We start from the raw sequence: 20,907 nt of genomic DNA on the forward strand, positions 1-20,907 counted from the left end.
GGTCAAGATCAAAATGAAACATTTCAAACGTATTGAATCGAAATGTTTCAGTTGATCCCCCCAGTGATTTTTTTCCCGGAATTTCATTTCACAAAAAACAAAATAATATTAATAATAAAATCCTGCTTTTCATCCTGATTCAGGACAATTTTTCCCCCATAATCCCAACTTTCTTCATGGGATGGAAAATCCATTTTCTGACGAGCTCCAGTCACTTCCCCTGTCTGTATCTTTTCCTTCTTCCCTTCCTATTCTTTGTCAGTCTCATCCAGTGGGCTGAGGTTTCCAAACAGATCTGGGTGCCTAACCCCTTTAGGCCTCTTTGAAAGCCCTTGTTTTAGGGCTTGTCTGCACTACAGTGACACAGTCGCAGCATTGCAGCTACCCTGCTGTAATGTCGTACTGGAGACACATTACAGTGATGGAAGGGGTTTTTCCATAGATGTAGTTAATACACCTCCCTGCTAGGTTGATGGAAGAAGACCAGGCAGCTTAACTGCATCCTTCAGGGGTGTGGATTTTTCACATCCCTGAGCAACGTCACTAGGTCAACCTAAATTTTGGGTGTACACCAGGCCCCAGACTATGAGCTCTTTGGGGCAGAGACTGTTTTTCTCTATGGCTATGTCTACACTTGCAGTGAAGCGTAGAGTCTGGGTATACGTAGCCGTGCAGATGGGGAGACACAGCTTAGGTGACTTGAATACAGACACGCCAGATACACCCAGGGGATACACCCTACATGAGTCTCTATGTGTCCAACCAGCACCCCCCATGTCTACACTGTACAGTGCTAATAAACAATGGTCACATAAACACCACCCTATACCGGAAACCTACTGACCGCTATTCCTACCTACATGCCTCCAGCTTTCACCCTGACCACACCACACGATCCATCGTCTACAGCCAAGCTCTGCGATACAACCGCATTTGCTCCAACCCCTCAGACAGAGACAAACACCTACAAGATCTCTGTCAAGCTTTCTTACAACTACAATACCCACCTGCGGAAGTGAAGAAACAGATTGATAGAGCCAGAAGAGTTCCCAGAAGTCACCTACTACAGGACAGGCCTAACAAAGAAAGTAACAGAACACCACTAGCCGTCACCTTCAGCCCCCAACTAAAACCCCTCCAACGCATTATTAAGGATCTACAACCTATCCTAAAGGATGACCCAACACTCTCACAAATCTTGGGAGACAGGCCAGTCCTTGCCTACAGACAGCCCCGCAACCTGAAGCACATACTCACCAACAACCACATACCACACAACAGAACCACTAACCCAGGAACCTATCCTTGCAACAAAGCCCGTTGCCAACTGTGTCCACATATCTATTCAGAGGACACCATCACAGGGCCTAATAACATCAGCCACACTATCAGAGGCTCGTTCACCTGCACATCCACCAATGTGATATATGCCATCATGTGCCAGCAATGCCCCTCTGCCATTTACATTGGTCAAACTGGACAGTCTCTACGTAAAAGAATAAATGGACACAAATCAGATGTCAAGAATTATAACATTCATAAACCAGTCGGAGAACACTTCAATCTCTCTGGTCACGCAATCACAGACATGAAGGTCACTATCTTAAAACAAAAAAACTTCAAATCCAGACTCCAGCGAGAAACTGCTGAATTGGAATTCATTTGCAAATTGGATACTATTAATTTAGGCTTAAATAGAGACTGGGAGTGGCTAAGTCATTATGCAAGGTAGCCTATTTCTCCTTGTTTTTTCCTACCCCCCCCCAAGACGTTCTGGTTAAACTTGGATTTAAACTTGGAGAGTGGTCAGTTTGGATGAGCTATTGCCAGCAGGAGAGTGAGTTTGTGTGTGTGTGTGTGTGTCCCCAGGAAAAAAAAAAGGGGGGGGGTGAGAAAGCCTGGATTTGTGCTGGACATGGCCCACCTTGATTACCATGCACATTGTAGGGAGAGTGGTCACTTTGGATGAGCTATTACCAGCAGGATAGTGAGTTTGTGTGTGTGGTTTTTGGAGGGGGGTGAGGGGGTGAGAGAACCTGGATTTGTGCAGGAAATGGCCCACCTTGATTATCATGCACATTGTGAAGAGAGTTGTCACTTTGGATGGGCTATCACCAGCAGGATAGTGAGTTTGTGTGTGGGGGGGTGGAGGGTGAGAAAACCTGGATTTGTGCTGGAAATGGCCCAACTTGATGATCACTTTAGATAAGCTATTACCAGCAGGACAGTGGGGTGGGAGGAGGTATTGGTTCATATTCTCTGTGTGTATATAAAGTCTGCTGCAGTTTCCACGGTATGCATCCGATGAAGTGAGCTGTAGCTCACGAAAGCTCATGCTCAAATAAATTGGTTAGTCTCTTAGGGGCCACAAGTCCTCCTTTTCTTTTAGCAACTTAGTGTCCCGTAGCCTTCCCACTGCCAGAGCCTTTCCCTGCGGCCTTCCCTCCGCCAGAGCCTCTCACCGCTGCATGTAGCTACACATACTCTAAACACCGCTGCCAGGGTAGACAAGGCATGAAGGGTATGTACAGAACCTAGCACAATGGGGCCCTCGTTCTTGGGTGGGACCTCTATGGGCTACCGTAATGCTACTAATAAAAGGGAATCTGTGTTCATCTCCCATCTCTCATCGAGTGGGAGAAAGATGATCAATAAACAGAGATCCATACACAGGTGCCGACTTTGGGAATTGCTGAGGGGTGTTCGACCCCTGCTTTGCCCCAAGCCCCACCCCCACTCCACCCCTTCCCCCAAGGTTCCACCCCACATCTTCCCGCCCACGCTCCACCTCCACCCTGCCTCTTCCCATCCCTTTCCTCCCCCTCCCGCGAGTGCACCCTGCCCCCCGCTCCTCCCCCAGCACCTCTTGCACGCCACTAACAGCTGATCTGCGGTGGGAGGGAGGCTCGGGGGGGGAGGGGCCGATCACAGGGCTGCTATTTTTTTTTATGGGTGCTTCAGCCCCGGAGCACCCACAGAGTGAGCGCCTATGGATGCATACATGTATACAACTTCATCATTATAGGAAGGTTCCCCTCATCAGCTTTCCCTGAGTCAGCTCAACTGAAACGAGATTCCCCATTAGCTCCAGAAATTTACCTTTGTCCAGCTTTGGTTCAGACAGAGACTCTAGAAGGGAGGGGAAAAAAAAAGATGGAAGAGGTGAAATCTCGGTTGTTCTGACTGGGGAGAGATGTCTATTGTAGATTTTTGGATCAGGGACCAAAATGGGCAGTCGGGCCTCCTGCATAACACAGGTCAGCGAATTTCACCCAGTGACCCTGCATGAAATCAGTAATTTCTGGCTACAATCTTTTGGAAAGAGACACCCAGTCTTAATTTAAAAACTTCCAAGCGATGGAGAATCCACAATGTCCACAGGTAGGTGGGCCTCAGTGGTCAATTATTATCGCTGTTAAAAATGGGTGCATTATAGCCAGGCTGAATTGGTCTACCTACAATTTGCAGCCGTCGACTCTCATCCTGCCTTTGCTAGATGAAAGAGCCCTCTGCTATCAGAAATCTTTGCCCTGTGCACATGGGTGGGTGAACCACCCCCCCTTCAGGGCAGCTAGCCCCCAGCCCCGCCCCTTCCTCCTTAGGCCTCCCCCAATGGCCGGAGCCCTGAGCCCTCCTCCCCCCCACTGACAAGAGGACAAAGTGGAAAAAGCCCTTATGGTCGTGGCAGCAGGCCCAGGGCTCTGGAAACTGGACCCAGAGTGAGTTTGCTTTGCTTTGCAGAGCTCCCGCATGGATACAGAAATTTCTTCCTTGTCTCGAGACGCAGGAATCCACCCTCCCTGGGAAGTGGCTTGTTTTATATGAGCTTTTACTGGGCTGATCTCAACAGGTAGGACCTGCTACACACTGAGAACACAGAACTAGCATCTCCTCTCAGAGTCAGAGACATGTTCTCCCTCTAGCAGTGACGAGCTGCACAGAGCATACTCACCCCCCCCAGTAAGGCTGGTCAAAAATTTTCCATCCCAAACTACTTTTCAACTTAAACATTGGATTTTCGACTAAATGGAAATTTTTCACAAAAAGTGGCAACTTTCCAAAGAAATGTTCAATTTATTTGTTGACAGTCTGAACACCTGAAAACTGAAAAGATTTTGGCCAAAAATGCTGCCCTGGTGCCTCATAGGAATTGTAATTTGGTTTGCTCATGTTCCCATTCTCCTTTATGGGACAGGTTCTTGAACTGGACTACATCACCCAGGATGCACCACAGTCAGGGAGTCCATGATGCCTAGCATACCTTCCTCAGGAGGAGACTGTGGTGGGTCATGGGAAATGTAATCCAATCAGGGAGCCCAAGCCATAGAGGAGAATGGGAGCCTGTGTCACCTAAACTACAGTTCCCAGGAAACATTGCAGCAATATGTCCAAATTTAAATATTTAGTTATTTGACTGAAATAATTTTGTTCGATTTTTTGGGAGTCGGGGAGGGTCTGAAAAATCAATTTTTTCCAGGGAAAATGTTACTGCAAACATTTTTGGTTTTGCTGAAAATTTCCATGGCGGGAGGGGTAGAAAAAAAACAACAACTATATCTGGCCTTGCTCTGCTCCCTAGTTGCCTATGCTGGGATGGATCCGAGCATTGTTGCCAATAGATAATTGCTTTGCAAGGGGAAATCATCCAGATAAGCTGGGGGACATGGGGCTACCAGGCGCCACAATCTAATGAATTTTGGTATCTGTACAGTGCTTTGCAAACCACTAGCTACTTGGGCTTCAATTTTCAAAGTGGTTTAGGGGAACTGGGTACCTAACTCCCATAGGAAAAAAAAAACGTTGGAAAATTTGTCTTAAGCATCACCTCTTCCCCTTTGCCCCGGTGAGATAGGAAAGTTATTATCCTTTTGTAAATATGAGGCAGGAAAGATAAGTGACCCAAACCGGTGGCCACGGTTCTCATGGGTTTCTATAAGGTAGACCATGCATAACCTGTAAGCTAGTGACAAGACTCTGAGCTCTCTGGAGACATCTTTTCATTATATGTGTGCACAACATCTACAGCAATGGGGCTTTGATCCCTATACAAGTAAATCAATATTTTAATCATAGCCAAGAACGGCCCCAGAGTTTGTTACCTTTAAATTTACTCAGAGCGTGCTCCAGAAGTGTGTGCTTCTGAGAGAATTCCTTGACTCTCCTTTTCAGTTCCAGAGGAAGGGATGGTGGACTCTGAAACTTCCCTGTCTCGTATCTAGGGAGAAAAATGGCCTGTTGTTAGTCATTGTTAACTGATTTCAACAACAATAAAAATGTAGTGGGTAAGGAAGAATTATCAGACTTTTTTGATTTAAAAAATCCCTTTTTTTCTAAATCCGAAATTTCAAAATTTCAAAGAAATTCTTTTAAAAAAACGCCACCCAAATCACCCAGCTCTACTTTTTTCTTAAAGTGAATTTAGTTCTAATGGAAGGCGATAAACTGACAGGCTGTCGAGACTTAGGTTCAGATCTATAACTGTTAATTGGCATTGTTCCATTAACTCCATTGAAGTAATGCTCATTTTTACCAGCTGGGGATTGACTTTGATTTGCACCAGTTGGGGATCTGCTCCCATTGACTGAAATGGAGTCATGGTCAACATACCCCAGTAGTGGGGGGGTCTGGCTGAAATGACTTTAATGGAGTTATGGCTAATTATACAAGCTGGGAATCTGGCTCTGATGACACTAACGGAGTTTTGCTGATTTACACCAGTGCGGGATCTGGCCTTTCAGTTCCCTAATGAGCCAAAGAACTGGCTCAGTGACATTCTCCAACCCACCACCCCATAGGGTCATGTATGCCTGGAGGGTAGCGAGGTACATCTGTCAAGGTGACAGAACCTTTCCAGCTCCGTTCAGTCATTGGCTGCTCTGCTGAAATTGTTGACAATAGGGGCATGAAGGGCTTTTGTGAGGGGGGACTGCCCATCCTGGAAGAAGGTGGAGTGAGACCCACTGACCCCTTGCAAACAGGAGTGAGGAGTCATGTATTTATGAGGATAAATACGACACCCTTGTCTCATGGCACGTTTTAAATTCACTGAGACATGCACCAAATTGACAGGCACAACCCTGAACATGCAGACTGTGCTTAACAGAAAGGATAACCAGGGCACAGACCAGTCCTCAGATGGAAATGACTTCACGCCATTACTGACCTAGGTGGAGTTTTGCAATCATTGACTCAGAAGTTACTCGGGTCATGGGCAGCAGACAACACCCCTAGGTAGATACTGGTAGGTAGCTATTGACTAGACAGCTAGTTGTTTGTTAGCTAGGTAGCCTGTGCTACCTTAACTGGTAAAAGTAGGTAGGTGAATAGCCCATATTCTGTCTCTGATCTCCTGAGGCATCCAGACCATCAGAGGAGTGGATAATTCATAGTGTATCTGCAGTTGAATCTGCATTCTGGACACTGGGGAAACATAAGACAGCTCAGAATTCTGGGGTTGGAGGTAGATTAGGAGCTGCAGGGAGCTTTGTCCTTTACCCAACACCTTCCCAGCAGGCTCAAGTGTGAGGGGGAGTGAGAAGGAGCCATGTACCTGCTCAAGGTGCTTCTGATGTCCTAGAGAGGAGAGAGAAAGAAAAGGGAGTTCAGTCCCACACACCATATACTGGAGATCCCTCTTGCTCGGAGGTATCTAATTTGCTTATTTGAAAATCCCTCTGGGTGCCTAAAAACCTTTGAAAATCTAGCCCCATGGCACATAGGATTCTGAGCCTCATTGAAAGTCTATGGGATTTAGGGTCCAAAATGCCTGAGGGACTTTTGAAAATGGGACTTGGGTCCAGATCCTCAAAGGGCTTTCGGCACCTAACTCCCACTGAAATTAAGGGGAGTTTAGAAGTCTAAATACTTTTGAGGATCCATCCCTTAGGTCCCTTTTAAAACTTTTACTCCCAGGTCCCTTAGCTGGCACGCAGTGGAAGACTCATAAATCTGTATATGTATAAACCTGTACAGCCACTAGAGGGGAAAAAAGACACATGTTGACATGAGTTATGCACGGCATCACAACAGGTTAGCATCCAGCTGTGGGCTAATCTGCCAATGAGAACTCTTGAAATGTGTCCCTCATGACACGGACTCATTCCAACCAATAGAAGTATAGCATGCAAATTAGCTGGAGAGAAAGGGAGATGATTGGTTGAGTTCTCTCTGATGTCACATTAGGTCAGGTAAGCCTCACCTGAGCTATTGACTTGGCCCTGTCTGCAGTCTATTAATCTGAGCAATCACAGATTCTCGGATTGTCCATTACTTGCGACCTTTAAATCAAGACTGGACGTCTTTCTAAAAAATACACTCTAAGTCAAGCAAGAGTGGTGAGCTACATACAGGAATCTCTGGGTGAAATTCTCTGGCCCGTAATGAAGGAGATCAGACAAACTGATCCAAATGATCCCTCCTGGGCATAAAATCTACGAAAGTAATGGAAAAACTCATGTGTTTAACTGCTTTGTTTAATCAGAGAACCAGTGTGTTGAGCACCTTGTACCATCAGGACCTCAATGAATAAAATAATGTATGTTTCTGCAATGCGGTGTATTGTGAACTTGGACTTCGATAGCAAAGAGTCAGGGACATGTTTACTAAGGGCTCTGGGGTACCTCTCACATAGTCTCACCTGCAGGAATTCACTTGGTGGCTGCCGGCACTTCCCCTCCATCTCACTGATCAGGGTCCCGAGACGAGTTTTCTCCTGCGTGAGCCTGGTGGTGAATTCATCCTGCCTCTTCAATATCTCCTTGTCCAGCACTTCCAGCTGGGCCAACAGGAGCAATTCTTTCTCCTCTAGAAACAGATGGAGTTTCTCAAATTCCGACAGAATCTTCATCCTCTCGCTCTCCGTCTGTTGCTGCGATGAGCAGACACAAGCAGGTAAAGGGTGGAGAGAAACATGTGACGGCCCATACACAATAACATTTCCAAAGGAGTCTGTGGCGCTTTGGGGGTTCACCCAGACCAGCAAGGGGCTCTTTCACCACCTGCCCTGTAACCTTGGGTGTCTCTGTGCTGTCCGTCTTTGGTTCAAAGCCCTCCAGCAGCCTGCTCAGAGCACGATGGCCTCACCCTACCTGCCACCAGTCCGGTTACTCCTTCAATTCCCCCCCACTTACTTGGTCTGTGACCCCCCCAAGAGCCAGGGTGGGGCATGGGAGGGTGAGTGGGGCAGGATGGGGGAGGGGAAGCCACGCTCAGGGCAGGATAGGTGAGGCATCGATACCTCTCTAGCCGGAGACTTCCCTGAGTGCTCCTCCAGGCTCCAGCAGCAGCTGCTGCTCTTCCTGGTCCCCGGTGGCGGAGGCTGGTTACTGCGAGTAACCGGACTTTTAGTGTCCAGTCAGCAGTGCTGACCGGATAGTGCCAGGTCCTGTTTCCGACTGGCCTTCCAGTCGAAAACCAGGCATCTGGCAATGCTAAGCCAGGAGAGGAGCTGGAATGGAACTGGGGACAGAGCGGGGCTGGGTGGCGCTCCCTCCCTCCTGCACCTGGGGAGGGGGGCTGGCCCAGGCTGCCACAACCTCTCGGACATTCCTCTGCGCCCCCTTAGGGGGGCACGCCCCCACAGTCTGGGGACCACTTTTGTACGGTGACACCAAGTGTTTCCAGTTCTGTGTATCCCCGAAACCATCTCCCATCACTGGCACCTCACAAAAATTATCGAGTTCGCTAATACACACCAGCCTGCGAGGTTAGCTGTGGATTTTACCCTTCAGCTTTATATACAGCCCTGAGATGGTTTTATAATGAAACATGGGTACGTCTGCGAACAAAGAATTGAGACTTAAGTGCTAATGAGTAAGACTAGAAGAGACAGATTGTGGTTACAAGGAAAACACAACAAAATAGGCTTTTAGTGGCTAAAACGTCATTTCAGGAAGTTGCTGCTCTTTGTCTAAACAGGTTTCTCACTCACATTAAGGGCAGATCTATACTTAAAATGCTGCACCGATGCAGCTGCACCACTGTAGCGCTTTAAAGAAGACACTCTAAGCCGACGGGAGAGAGCTCTCCTGTCGGAGTAGTTAATCCACCGCCCCAAGAGGCGGGAGCTAAGTCGGCGGGAGACGCTCTCCCGTCGACATAGCGCTGTCTGCACAGGTAGGTCGGATTTTTCACACCCCTGAGTGACATAGTTATACTGATATAGGTCTGTAGTGTAGACCGGGCCTAAGTCTCCAGCAGCTGTAGCCTTCTGGGCTAGGAAGGCACAGCTTTCAAAGGATCAACGCAAAGGTGCTGGAAGTAGGGGTGCAGGGAGTGCTGAAGTGGTTCCCGTCATATCCAGGATTTACAGGTTTGGTTCAATGGCTGTCAGCACTCCCACTATACAAATTGTTTCAGCACCCCGGAATCGAAGGGTGCTGTATTCTACTGAGCCTTCAGTTGCACTGTACCCTATTGTGGCTAGTGTGCCTTGTTATGGATAACAAAATGCCTTTTTGTCTCTGCTTATATCTTCTCCAAGTTCATTAACCCTGTTTCAAGAGGCAGGAAGGCTTGCTAGGGGTGTCAGCTCCATCCCCCATCGTGATTTCAACCGATAGCCACGTCTGTATCCAGTGGTTAGGTCAACTATGGTGCACAAAATTTGTCACAGTCCAAAAAAGGACACAACTAAAATCGTTAATCGCTTTTAAAAATTGAGTCCAAAATTCTAACGGAAAGTCAATGAGTGCCTAAATCAGTACTGAAAATGGGGCTTAGGTAATTAAATCAATAAGACCTGGTCTGTATGTAAAAATTAGCTTGACCTAGCTACATCTCTGAGGGTTGTGAAAAATGTCGCTCCCTGAGTGCTGTGGTTAGGATGTAGACACAGCTAATTTGATGGAAGAATTCTTCCACTGAGCTAGCCACTGACTCACGGAGAGGTGGATTAACGACATGGGTGGAAAAAAACCTTCCATCGATGTAGGATGCGTCTACACTATGGTGCTACAGGTGTAGCATAGACATGGCCTAAGGGCTTATCTACACGGAGTGATTTCCCATAGTGAACTAATGCGTTACACATTAATTGGTCCATGCAGACCCTGCTGGTGTAAACTAAATGTTTCCTGATGAGCTTTATCAGCATTTCCAAGGCACGATCCAAAGATCACTAAAGTCATTGGAAAGACTTGTATTGACTTCTGTAGGTTTTAGATCAGGGCCATATTATTATGAGTTGTATTAGGATAGTGCTCAGAGGTGTGGGGGTTAACAGTCCCAGAGTCTCCAGGAATTAAAGATTAATTTTTAATTGAAGATTACATCATGGGATGAAACCTCCAGGAACAAGTCCCACCAACACGGGCAACCCTACAGAAGCTCCAACTCAGATCACACTAGATGCTGTACAAACACACGGTGAGAGATTGTGGGTTGGAGGGACAGTGGGGGGAGAGAGGGATGTACTGAGACTCGGGAGGCAGAGCAGTGGAGACACAGCCGGTTGCAGGCTGGGATGGAGGGTCCTGGAGGTTCCTACCTGCTTCCCGGGAATGTTCTAGCCCCTCTTTGCCCTGCTTCCTGCTCCTCTGCCCATCTGGGTCCTGCGCTGTCCTCTCTCCCCTCTCATGAGTTCATATGGGGGCAGAGCCCCATATTATTTCCATTGTGGGGGTGCTAGTCTCCCTTCCCACCACTCGGTTCTGCCGCCCTCAGTGAGAGACAGTAGCTATCCTGAAAATCTGAGTCTAAATAGACAAGGGGTGGAGATGATCTCATTTGCATGGGCACACCCACCCTGCCTAGGTGCTCAGCATGATGGGATTGCTTGCCCAAATGGTCACGTTTGGCTGGTGTGGCAGCCCAAGTCTCCTTGTTATTGGGGCAGGAGTAATAAAGGGTTGTTATCCTTGCTGTGTGAATCAAGGGCAGCAGAGCTGTACTTCGCATTTTCCAATTGAGGGACTCACCCTCAACTGAACAGCATTCGCTAAGTTGGGAACATGGGTTCCAAAGCCCAGTGAGTGGGAGAGAGGGTGTGGGCCTTGCGTAAGGGCCCTAGATACCATTTGACTCTGCAGCTCTCCACTGTGTAATAACAGAGGTAATTTAGACTCAATTGAGAGTCTTGTTACACACTACAGAGCTGAAATCACTGATACCTAGGTCTAAGTATTAGCCCTGCTTTGGTACAGTGTCTCTGATGCAAGAGACTGCCCAGTGTGCATCATCAGTGAGGCTCCCTGCACTAACAGCTGAAATCACTAAGACCTATGTTAAGTGGGGGGCCCTGAAGGCATCTTGGTACTTCCAGCACAGTAGCTGGTGGAGAGGTGTGGTGAGCAGTCAGCAGGGCAGCTGGTGGAGAGATGCGGCTGGCAGGGCAGCTAGCTGAGAGTGCCAGAGCAGAGCCCTGTAGAGAGTGGCGGTGAATGAGTACTTGAGCAGTGGAGTGAGTAAGGTGCCTCCTCCCACCCCCGCCCCAGGGTGGGAGGTGAACTCTGCAGATACACTTCTGAACTCTAGGCCTGCACTGTCAAAGGACAGCAACTGTGAGTGGGGTGCAGAAAAGGGACAGTTAAAGGGACTTTTGGGTTACTAGACTTAAGAACCTGAGGGGAAAAGGACACTGCCCAACTTCCTTGGTGGTAGGTCTTTTGCTCATGGTTTAGGTTTATAAACCCTGTTTGCGGTGTTTCCCAAAATTAATGCTGCATTATTTTCCTCCTTTTATTAAAAGTTTTTTTGCTACACTGAGACTTTGTGCTTGCGAGAGGGGAAGTATTGCCTCTTAGAGGCACCCAACTGTGACTGGCAGAAGTGTTACAGAGTTACACATAAATAAGTGATAATACATTATAGAGCATCGCACATTACTCTGTACGACTCCAGTGGTATTCAGAGTCATCACATAGGTTCATTTGCTAATGAGTAAGTACCAGCAGCTCCTGGCTTGTTATTTCCCCATTCAATTTCAGTGCAGCAATGCCTTCCATCTCCTTCTTCAACATCTCCAAACGACTCCTAATTTGTCCCTAGAGAAAAGAAAAGTTACGTGCACCTGAGGGTATTTTTCAGAGTTATTTATAGGTTCACAATTATTAACTCGGTTATAAAACACTCACAAGCTCTGTCCTTCAAAATCATAGAATATCAAGGTTGGAAGGGACCTCAGGAGGTCATCTAGTCCAACCCCTGCTCAAAGCAGGACCAATCCCCAATTTTTGCCCCAGATCCCTAAATGGCCCCCTCAAGGATTGAACTCACAACCCTGGGTTTAGCAGGTCAATGCTCAAACCACTGAGCTATCCCTCCCCCCCGTATAATGTATATAAATGTATATACACATCAGAAATTATATATGAATAAAGATAATCTGCTTTGTCTAGCAAAGTTCATATGTCACCCTGGATAGAAGAAGACGTCACATCTATCAGCCATGCATTCAATAGCAAAATAATTATTATATACATGTATTTGACAGACAGAAAGTTAAGTCAAACTGCATGCTCCAATCAAGTTAAATAGACAGGAATATTAGGCTCTAGAGACATTATTGTAAATATAGGATGGGGTATTAAAATCCACAGTTTAGAATAAAACTAAATATTGCACTTGATCATGTACGTACACAAAACTTAATGACATTTCGCAAGAAAAGAATTTGAAAATGAATTTTCACGAACAGCTACATGACCCCCAGTCAGAACGCCTCCTCCTCCCAGCCAGTTTAAGATAATAAAAACAGCAACAAAAATATTTATCAAAATTTAAAATTATGGGTGAGATTCCGTGCAGTATCTCTTTGAGATTAGCACAGAATTTACAGTCCAGGCACTATGATGGGAATACAGAGCTAAGCTATGGATCCCTGCAAGATCAGGTCTTAAGGTGTAAAATCAGCAGTTGTCTCTTGTCTGGGCAGAACTAGGAACATTAAGTATGATACACACATTTAAGATTCTTTTCATAGGTCTTCTTTAGCAGGTCACAGCCTTATCTGTCACTGATGCAAAGTAACCAAACTCCCAGGCGAAAGACTTTGCTAAGGTGAAGTTCCGGTTAAGAGCACATGCCAGTAACTTATTAAACATGAAAAAGAAAGAATGTTGCAGTTATGTAGTTAACAACTAATAAAGGTACATGAAATGAGATCTGGCCAGAAAACGACTTCCCCCCCTGTGGAAAATTTTCATTAAAAAAACAAAAAAAACAAAAAAAAATCTAATATTTTTTAGCAAAAACTGAAATAGTTTTGAACAAAAACCTTTCCCCCCTAAGGAAAAACCCAACATTCTTGCACAAAGCACCTGCTTTCCATGAACACTTTAATTCAGTCGAAAACTCAAGATCTCTGCGTGCCCCCAGGGGGACGGGTACCCCCGGTGGAGAACTACTGCTCTAAACTATGCCAGGGGTCTCTGTCCAGCCCAGAATCCTGAGGGCACAACACCATTTAAAGTTGGCCCTGCCCCTTCTCCCCCTGGTCTGTGCCCGCTGCACAGAAGAGCGCACACAATGAGGCGTGGTCAAATCAGACAGTTGTGCTGGACAATGATTCCTTCCTACCTTGTACTCCTGGGCGGCCTCCTCTGCAGGAACCACCGTGTGAGCCCTGTGCTCCTTGGACCTGTCACACACCACGCAGATGGGGGACTGATCCTCTCGACAGAAGAGTTTCAGAGCCTCCTGGTGTTTCTCACATGCTCTCCCGGCTCCGGCATCTTTTGTCGATTGCAAATGTAGCTGCTTGGCTATTTCTACCATGTTGGCCAGCTGCCTGTTCGGCCTGAGGTTTCTCTGGGGAAAGGTCGTTCTGCACTGAGGGCAGGAGAAGTCTTTATCCGAGCCCTCCCAGCACTGGGTGATGCAGGCTCGGCAGAAATTGTGCCCACAGTCTATAGTCACCGGATCATTAAAATACTCCAGGCAGATGGAACAAGAAGCTTCATCCTGGAGGCTTTGCCTTGCCTTTGCAGCAGCAGCCATGGCTCATCCCAGGCAGAAGAGCAGTTTAATTTCACTTCCCTGTTCCCTGAAATGTGTTGACCCTTGAACGAGAAAGGGGAGTTTCCTTTCCTGTAAACAGGCTTTGTGGAGTTGAGTCATGGTTCAGCACTGCAGCTTCCTGGTGACAGTTCCCAAGTTTGTCTCGCTGACGGAACAGAAGTTGGTCCAATCAAAGATATTACCTCGCCTGCCTTGTCTCTGCCAGGGACTGCAAGATACAGGACCAAAGCGGTGTAAATCCGTCTGGGGGAAGAGCACAGCTGGGATCACAGCCAACACACTGCAGAAGGGATCGACTAGAAGTGATTTTCAAACTTTTTGTATTGGTTCACACAGCAAGCCTCTAAGTGTGACCCCCCCCGCCCCCCGTATCAATTAAAAATGGGGGGTTAATTTAATTTAATGGGCGCTCAGGGGGAGTTGACCCCCGTCTAACCCCCCTGAAGGATCACAACCCCCAGTTTGAGAACCCCTGGGATCGAGCATGATGCAATGGACCTGTCGCACAACTGGTTTATTTGGGGGACCCAAGGGAGGTCGGGCAGGAGCGATCGGTCCCGGCAGCGGGAAGCGAACTGTATCTCTTTGGTGGTGTATGCAGTACAGGCTCTCCTCTCTGTCCCCCGAGCTGGTGCTGTCTTGGAGGCAGAAAGTAGGTTAAACTCATCCCAGCGGGAGCAACTGCTCCCCTTCCAGAGAGCAGGGAAGCAGCAAACTTCTCCCTCCTTGTGTCTTGAGCTAACACACGTCTCGTTTCCTTATGACGACCAATTGCTAGGACAGCTCAGGTTTGGCTGTGCAGAGCCCTTTATCTGGAGCTGAAGGGGGTGCGGAGAGAGCTTCGTGAATGAAATGACCATTCACGCACAAACCAAAGTGAATGTTTTCAGTATGAAACAAGTTTTGTCCAAACCCTGGAAGAAATTTCAAATGGAACCAAAATTCAAGCTTGTCCAACACAGTTTTTATACTGATTCATTCAAAAGCTTTTGGTTGGTTGTTTTTTTCCCCCAAAAAATGCTTACTACTTTTTTTCAAACCAGCCCTATAACGGTATGTCTACACAGAGATAAAAAAGCCCACAGGTGCCCCAGGTCAACTGAGTCCAGATCACCAGGCTCATGCTCTGGGGATGAAAAGTTGCTGGGTTGATGTTTGGCTCGGGCACCAGCCCAAACCCGAATGTCTACACAGAGATTTTTAGCCCCTCAGCCTGAGCCCCATGATCCTGAGTCAGCTGACCTCGGTCAGGTGCCAGAGGTCTTTTAATCTGTGTAGACATACCCTAAAAGCCCTACCAAAGAGTCCACTATTAGATAATTTACACCTAATTTACAAGGAGTTGTGCAGGCCCCACTACAGACAAACAGATACAAACCCAAAGCCATGTGCTTTGGATTCCCCAGACGCCATATACAAAATACTGGAAATGAAATGGACTGGGAATGGGGAGGGGGGAGAATTTAGGATGCCTGATTTTTGTCCTTCTGTAAATTTCTTTCACTTAAAATTCTTCCTCCCTTTAACCCTCTGTGCAAACAGAGTGGTTGATGAAGGTAGGAGGCTGGTGGGGAAGGGAGGGGGAAGCATTAGTGGTATTTGGGCAGGGTGTGATTAATGAATAAGTTACTAGAGGCTGCAAAAAACCTAGCCCTCGTGGGGGAGGAAACCTCAAAAATGTGGCCACCTTGGCAGTGACATCTGTCTGAGTTTGTAGTGAACCTGAGAAAATAGCTCTGGGGGTGGGGGGAAGAGCTGCCCTGAGTTTAACCAATGGAGCAACATCTGCCCAAGTTTTCAGAGAACCTGAGAGAATAGCTCTGAGTAGAGGGAACCACCTTGTGCAATTCAATGAGGTGTTAACTCCCAGGCCCAGTCCTCGGGGAAGGGGGGCCAGTTACCAACCCAACCCCAGCAGGGGATTCTGTCTGTGGTAAGAGGGGAAGAGCACAGCCTCCCCTCGCCACCAAGCAAAGACATCTCAGCTGCATATGTATGGGTATGGAGCAGGGCCCCCATACTGCCTTTCTGTAGGGGAGAGGCGCTCCCTGCTGCTCCCCAGGGGAGAGAGCTCACTGCTTCTGCTCCTGACAGGCAATACCAAATCTAGTTCCTACCTAGCACTTTGTATCAGTAAAGCCGAAGTTCTTTACAAAGCAAGGCAGTAGCATTATACCCATAGTACAGGTGGGGAAACTGAGGCATGGGGACAGGGACATGGCTTGCCCAGAAGTCCACCGGGGCAGGGAGAGCAAGCGCCTCAGGGCCAGCCATTCGGAAAATTGTGCCCTGAGCGAATTTGTATGTTGATGCCCCTGGCCCCTGCAGGTGTGGCACCCCCCATTGCCCCTGGCCCCCATGGGCTCCCCATCCTCTTCACTCCTAACCCCTGCACTGTGCCCCCATTGCCTCTAACTCCAGCACCCTCCTCGTGCGCTCCTAAACCCTGCCCCCAACTCCTCTATTGTGTCCCCTTTGCCCCGAACCCCTACACTCCCCTCCTGTGCCCCTAATCCCTACCCCCTCCTTCACACCTAACCTAACGCATTCCCTTCCTGCACCCACGTGGGGAAACTGACCTGCATGCAGGTCAAGCAGCTGGCACTGCTGCTCACTCCCCTGACCCTGGGGGGCAGCGAGGAGCAGTGTCAGGGCTCACTGCATGCTGGTCACCTTCCCCAGCTGGGCTGCGAAAGGGAAGGGGAGGAGAGCAGCAGCCCAGCTGGGGAAGGGGACCTGGATGCTCAGAGCGCTTGGTGTTGCTCCTCACTCCCCCACTTGCAGTCGCCCAGGTGGCCTACCCCTAAAGCCATCCCTGGGGTGAGGGCTTCAGCTAGGGGTGCGGGATCTGGGGTGGGGCCGGAAATGAGGAGTTCAGAGTGTGGGAGCTCCTCCTTCCCCAGGCCGGGGCAGGAGATCCAGCTCCTCTGGCTGCCCCCGCCAGCCACGGGGAGGGGCGGGGGGAGGATAGAAAGTGCCCCTCCAAACGCAGCCAAATTTTTATCCCGGTGCATGCCCCTGCTTTAGTTAAAGATTCATCTCCAATTCCTGGAGACTCTTCAGGACAATCCAAGTAGATTCTCACAGCAGTAGCTCCAAGTGAACCAGGCTGTGGGCTGTGTATTTACTAGTGCTCCTTAGACAGACCAGGTTCCCTTGCTCGCTGGATGGGCTGTCACTTTAAAAAAGTAAACTCTTAGGAGATCAGCTGACTATGAGTCAGTTCCAGGCAGGGAAACCCTCCCAATGGCTACTCCAAGTTTCATCTGCTCTGGATTATTTTAAAGACCCAGTGGTGATTATAAACTGCGGGCACAATTTCTACTGAGCCTGCATCACCCAGTGCTGGCTGGGGGAGATGGAGACCACTATCTCCTGCCCCCAGTGCAGGGAAACTGCTCAGCAGACGAGCAGCAGGCCAAACCAGCAGCTAGCGAATGTCGTAGAAATAGCCAGATGAATGAATTTCCAGGCAGCCAAAGGAGCAGGAGGGGAGAGGGGGTGTGGGAGACACCAGGAGGCCCTGAAACTGTTCTACGAGGAGGATCAACCCCTCCCATCTGCCTGGTGTGTGATGGATCCCGGACTCACTGAGCTCACATGGAGGAGGCTGCCCAGGAGTACAAGATAGGAAATCTTTGTCTAGTGTCACAGTTAATTGTTCTGGATTTTAACTACCATTTAATTCCATTGCAGTTTGCTTCTGGGGCCTGATTTATTTCTCCCTCTGCTATTATATCAAAGCCCTGGCTAGGATGATTTAGTTGGGGATCGGTCCTGCTTTGAGCAGGGCGTTGGACTAGGTGACCTCCTGAGGTCCCTTCCAACCCTGATATTCTATGATTATGACAACCCTATAACTTAAGGCTGTAAAAAAAAAAAACAATTGATTGAATGAAAAAAAAAAAAAGCAGCAAACTTTCTAGAAAACTGAAGGTACAGTAAAAGCTGTGTTATCCAGCACTTTATCAACCAGAAAGTGCTATTAACCGGCATTTCTGATTTCTCCCAATACAAATCCTCAATCTAGTAACCGGGTCAAGTATACTGCCCAGGAAGTTATGCAATTGGCATAAAAGCAGAGTGCAGAATGTGCAAAGAGGCAGCAGACAAGTCAGCAAACTGAAATCAGGGATTTTATTCTAAAAAGCAACTTCCAGGGTGTCATAGGGTCAGTCTAGTCAGCACAATCTCCTACATCTACAGTGATAACTGATGCTGATAATGACGACCGTGGGGCACTGCAAGATCCTGCAGGGCCTTCTGAATCAAAGAAAGATTGTGTTCAGTATACCTGGGAAAGCTGGACAAGGAGCCTGAAAAGTGGCAGAATGAAATTGACACCCAGCTCTGCGAGGAGAATTCCTATTTCAGCAAGCTGATCAGTGAGATGGAGGGGAAGTGCCGGCAGCCAGCGAGTGAATTCCTGCAGGTGAGACTGTGTTAGAGACACCCCACGTCCCTGCACAGGGAAGAGGGCCTTCAGAAGCATGAGCATTTGAATCTGTCATCATTTGACAAGATGCTGACTTTAGGTGACGGCAAAGCAAGACCCCTCCAGAGCAGGAGGGATCCCCAGTATATGGCACGGAGCTCTCTTTTCTCTCTCTCCGCTCTAGGACGTCAGAAGCGCCTCGAGCAGGTACATGGTTCTTTCTCACTCCCCCTGACACGTCATAATGCTAGGAAGGGCCTTGGGCACCATGTTAAAGGAAAAACTCCCATCTCAGCATGTGCAGCAGGATCACAGTTCAGATACAAGTCTTCCTGTGTGGAATTGAATTCTGATGTGATTTTTTTGTTTAAGGAGACTCTGGGATTTGCCATCTGTGATAGGGTCTTCCATGGCCAGGTAGATCGCTGGTCTGCAGTGTGTAAGGCCAAAGCTGGTGGTAGGGGGATCCAGGCCCTCCCTCTCCACTGGGTCCCAGCCCAGGACCCTGTGTAGCTCAATCCCTAAACAGGAGAGATGGGGTCAAGACCAGGGTTACTTCCTACAAGTCTCTTTAGTCCACTTACCCCACATTTGGGGCTTATCTGCTGGCTGGCAAGCCGCTGATCCATCCCTTGCAGGCAGGCAGAGAATTCCTGCCTGCACCCTGGTCAGCTCCCAAATGAGCCAGGCTCCCTTTTCTTCTCCTTCCTCCAGGCCTGGCATTGGCTGCAAGTACAGCAGGGCAGGGATAGCTGAACCCACAGGTTTTCGTTATCCCCCGCTGTGCGAACAGGGGGCAGGTGACATTTTTCGATGCTGGTAACAAGACTCCGGTCTTCACTTTCCTGCTGGCCTCTTTCACCGGGGAGCGAATTTGCCCTTTTTTCTGGCTCTGGGGATCCTGGCTCAGATTGCGTCCCTGAGCTGTTGGGTTCAGTACCTCAATGGGCCTCCTCGAGTCTCTGAAATCCGAGTCTCCATGTCCCTGGAGGACCCCCAGTATTCCTTCAGAGCTGAGCCGACCCGAGCCTGCTGACAGTGGGGGAGAAGGCACAACCTCGGAACAGCTGAGTCATGCCTCCCCCAGGCAGCCCCCCCCCAGAAAGCAGTGGCCCCTCCCTGCAGCTCCCCGCTCTTCCTCCTGCCTCTCTAGACAGCAGTGCAGTGTGGGATACCAGTGGGGCCACAGGCGCCGACTCTGTGGGTGCTCCGGGGCTCCAGAAGTGACGTGTCCTCCCCCCTTTTACATCGTTCCCCCCCAGTATCAGGAGGCACGAGCGCTCCACGGGCCAGAGAGCGACCGTGAGAATGCCTCTGCATCCTGGCGGGTAGGCCACTCGGCTGGGACGTGGGGAAACCCACAATCCCCTGCTCCAATTAGTCTTTAATTATTTATCCAGAGTGGAGCAGCTTCAGCAGGGAGAGATTGAGGGAGCCCTGCTTAATGCCATCCCACAGCCCAGTGGTTAGGAGAAGTCAATGAGAAGTAGGAGATCTCTGTTCAAATGCCTTCTCTCCCTTCAGGCGAAGGGCACCTGAAATTGGAGGGGCCCTAGCCCAAGCTGAGTCCCCCCCACCCAGCTGAGACCCCTAGTCACTGGGCTAAAAGCTATGAGGTGCTCAGGGGCGGCGAGTTACATGGACCTGTGGTGTCCAGGATCCAGCAAATTCAGGGCCCAGGAGCCTAGCTCCACCAATGTTCAAGGCCGGGTCTCTCCCCCGGCCCCACCTGCTGTTCCCATGCGCCTCCTCGGAGTGTCCCCTGGCCCCCACATGCTGCCCGCGGGCCTCCCTTGGGCCCCCACTGCGCTTCCCCTGGCTCGCGGCATCAACTGCCGCTGCAGGGTCCTAGTGCCCCCCCCCACCACTAGTGTTGCCTTGGACCCTTCCCTTTTCCAGCAGGACCCTCCACCAGCACAGGGCCCCCCCCCGCCTGCCGTCACCGTTCCTGCCCCACGCTGGGCAAGGGGCAGCCCCATCCCAGTGAGGGGCAGCAGCAGGGGACGAGGCCCACATGTGATGGCAGCCCCCCCCAAAACTGCACCCACTACAGGGGAGGTGAGGGGGCTTCCTGGACCTGAGAGGGGCCCTAGGAGCATGTGCAGTGACAGTGGTGTGGGGTGAGTGTGCTGCCGGGGGCGGAGAGGGTTGGGGGTAGTCCTCCTTTCTGGCCCCAACCCTGGGGCAGCCTGCCTGCACCCCAAACTCCTTCTAATCCCCAGGCCTGCCCCACCCAGAGCCCACACCTCCAGCCAGAGCCCTCACCCCCTCCACTCCAGTTCTCTGCCCTAGCCCTGAGCCCCTCCCACCCCCCAAACCCCTCAGCCCAAGCCCTCACCCCCCGCATCCCAACCCTCTGCCCCAGCCCTGAGCCCCCTCCTGCATCATGAACCCCCCACCCCAGAACCCCAACTCTCCGCCTGAGCCCTTCCCACACCCCAAACCCCTCATCACCAGCCCCACCCCAAAGCCCTCACATTTTTACATTATTTTAAAATATATATCAGCTTACAAGG

General features: G+C 49.4%; 1 protein-coding gene across 1 annotated transcript in view; it reads right to left on the reverse strand.

Moving 5' to 3' along the window:
* LOC311530854 (zinc finger protein RFP-like) overlaps positions 1 to 20,907 on the reverse strand; it is a 30,512-nt gene that overhangs the window by 5,201 nt on the left and 4,404 nt on the right. The window contains exons 2-7 of the mRNA XM_084647812.1: positions 13,516 to 14,870; positions 11,886 to 11,981; positions 7,637 to 7,867; positions 6,551 to 6,573; positions 5,100 to 5,215; positions 3,100 to 3,129 (exon numbers count right to left, since the gene is read on the reverse strand). Of these exons, the coding sequence (XP_084503938.1) occupies positions 3,100 to 3,129; positions 5,100 to 5,215; positions 6,551 to 6,573; positions 7,637 to 7,867; positions 11,886 to 11,981; positions 13,516 to 13,935 (916 nt within the window). The 5' untranslated portion in view covers positions 13,936 to 14,870. The remainder of the gene's footprint in view (positions 1 to 3,099; positions 3,130 to 5,099; positions 5,216 to 6,550; positions 6,574 to 7,636; positions 7,868 to 11,885; positions 11,982 to 13,515; positions 14,871 to 20,907) is intronic.

This window comes from Lepidochelys olivacea (genome assembly GCF_965140295.1).
Source record: "Lepidochelys olivacea isolate rLepOli2 genome assembly, chromosome: 14".
NCBI lineage: Eukaryota > Metazoa > Chordata > Testudines > Cheloniidae > Lepidochelys > Lepidochelys olivacea.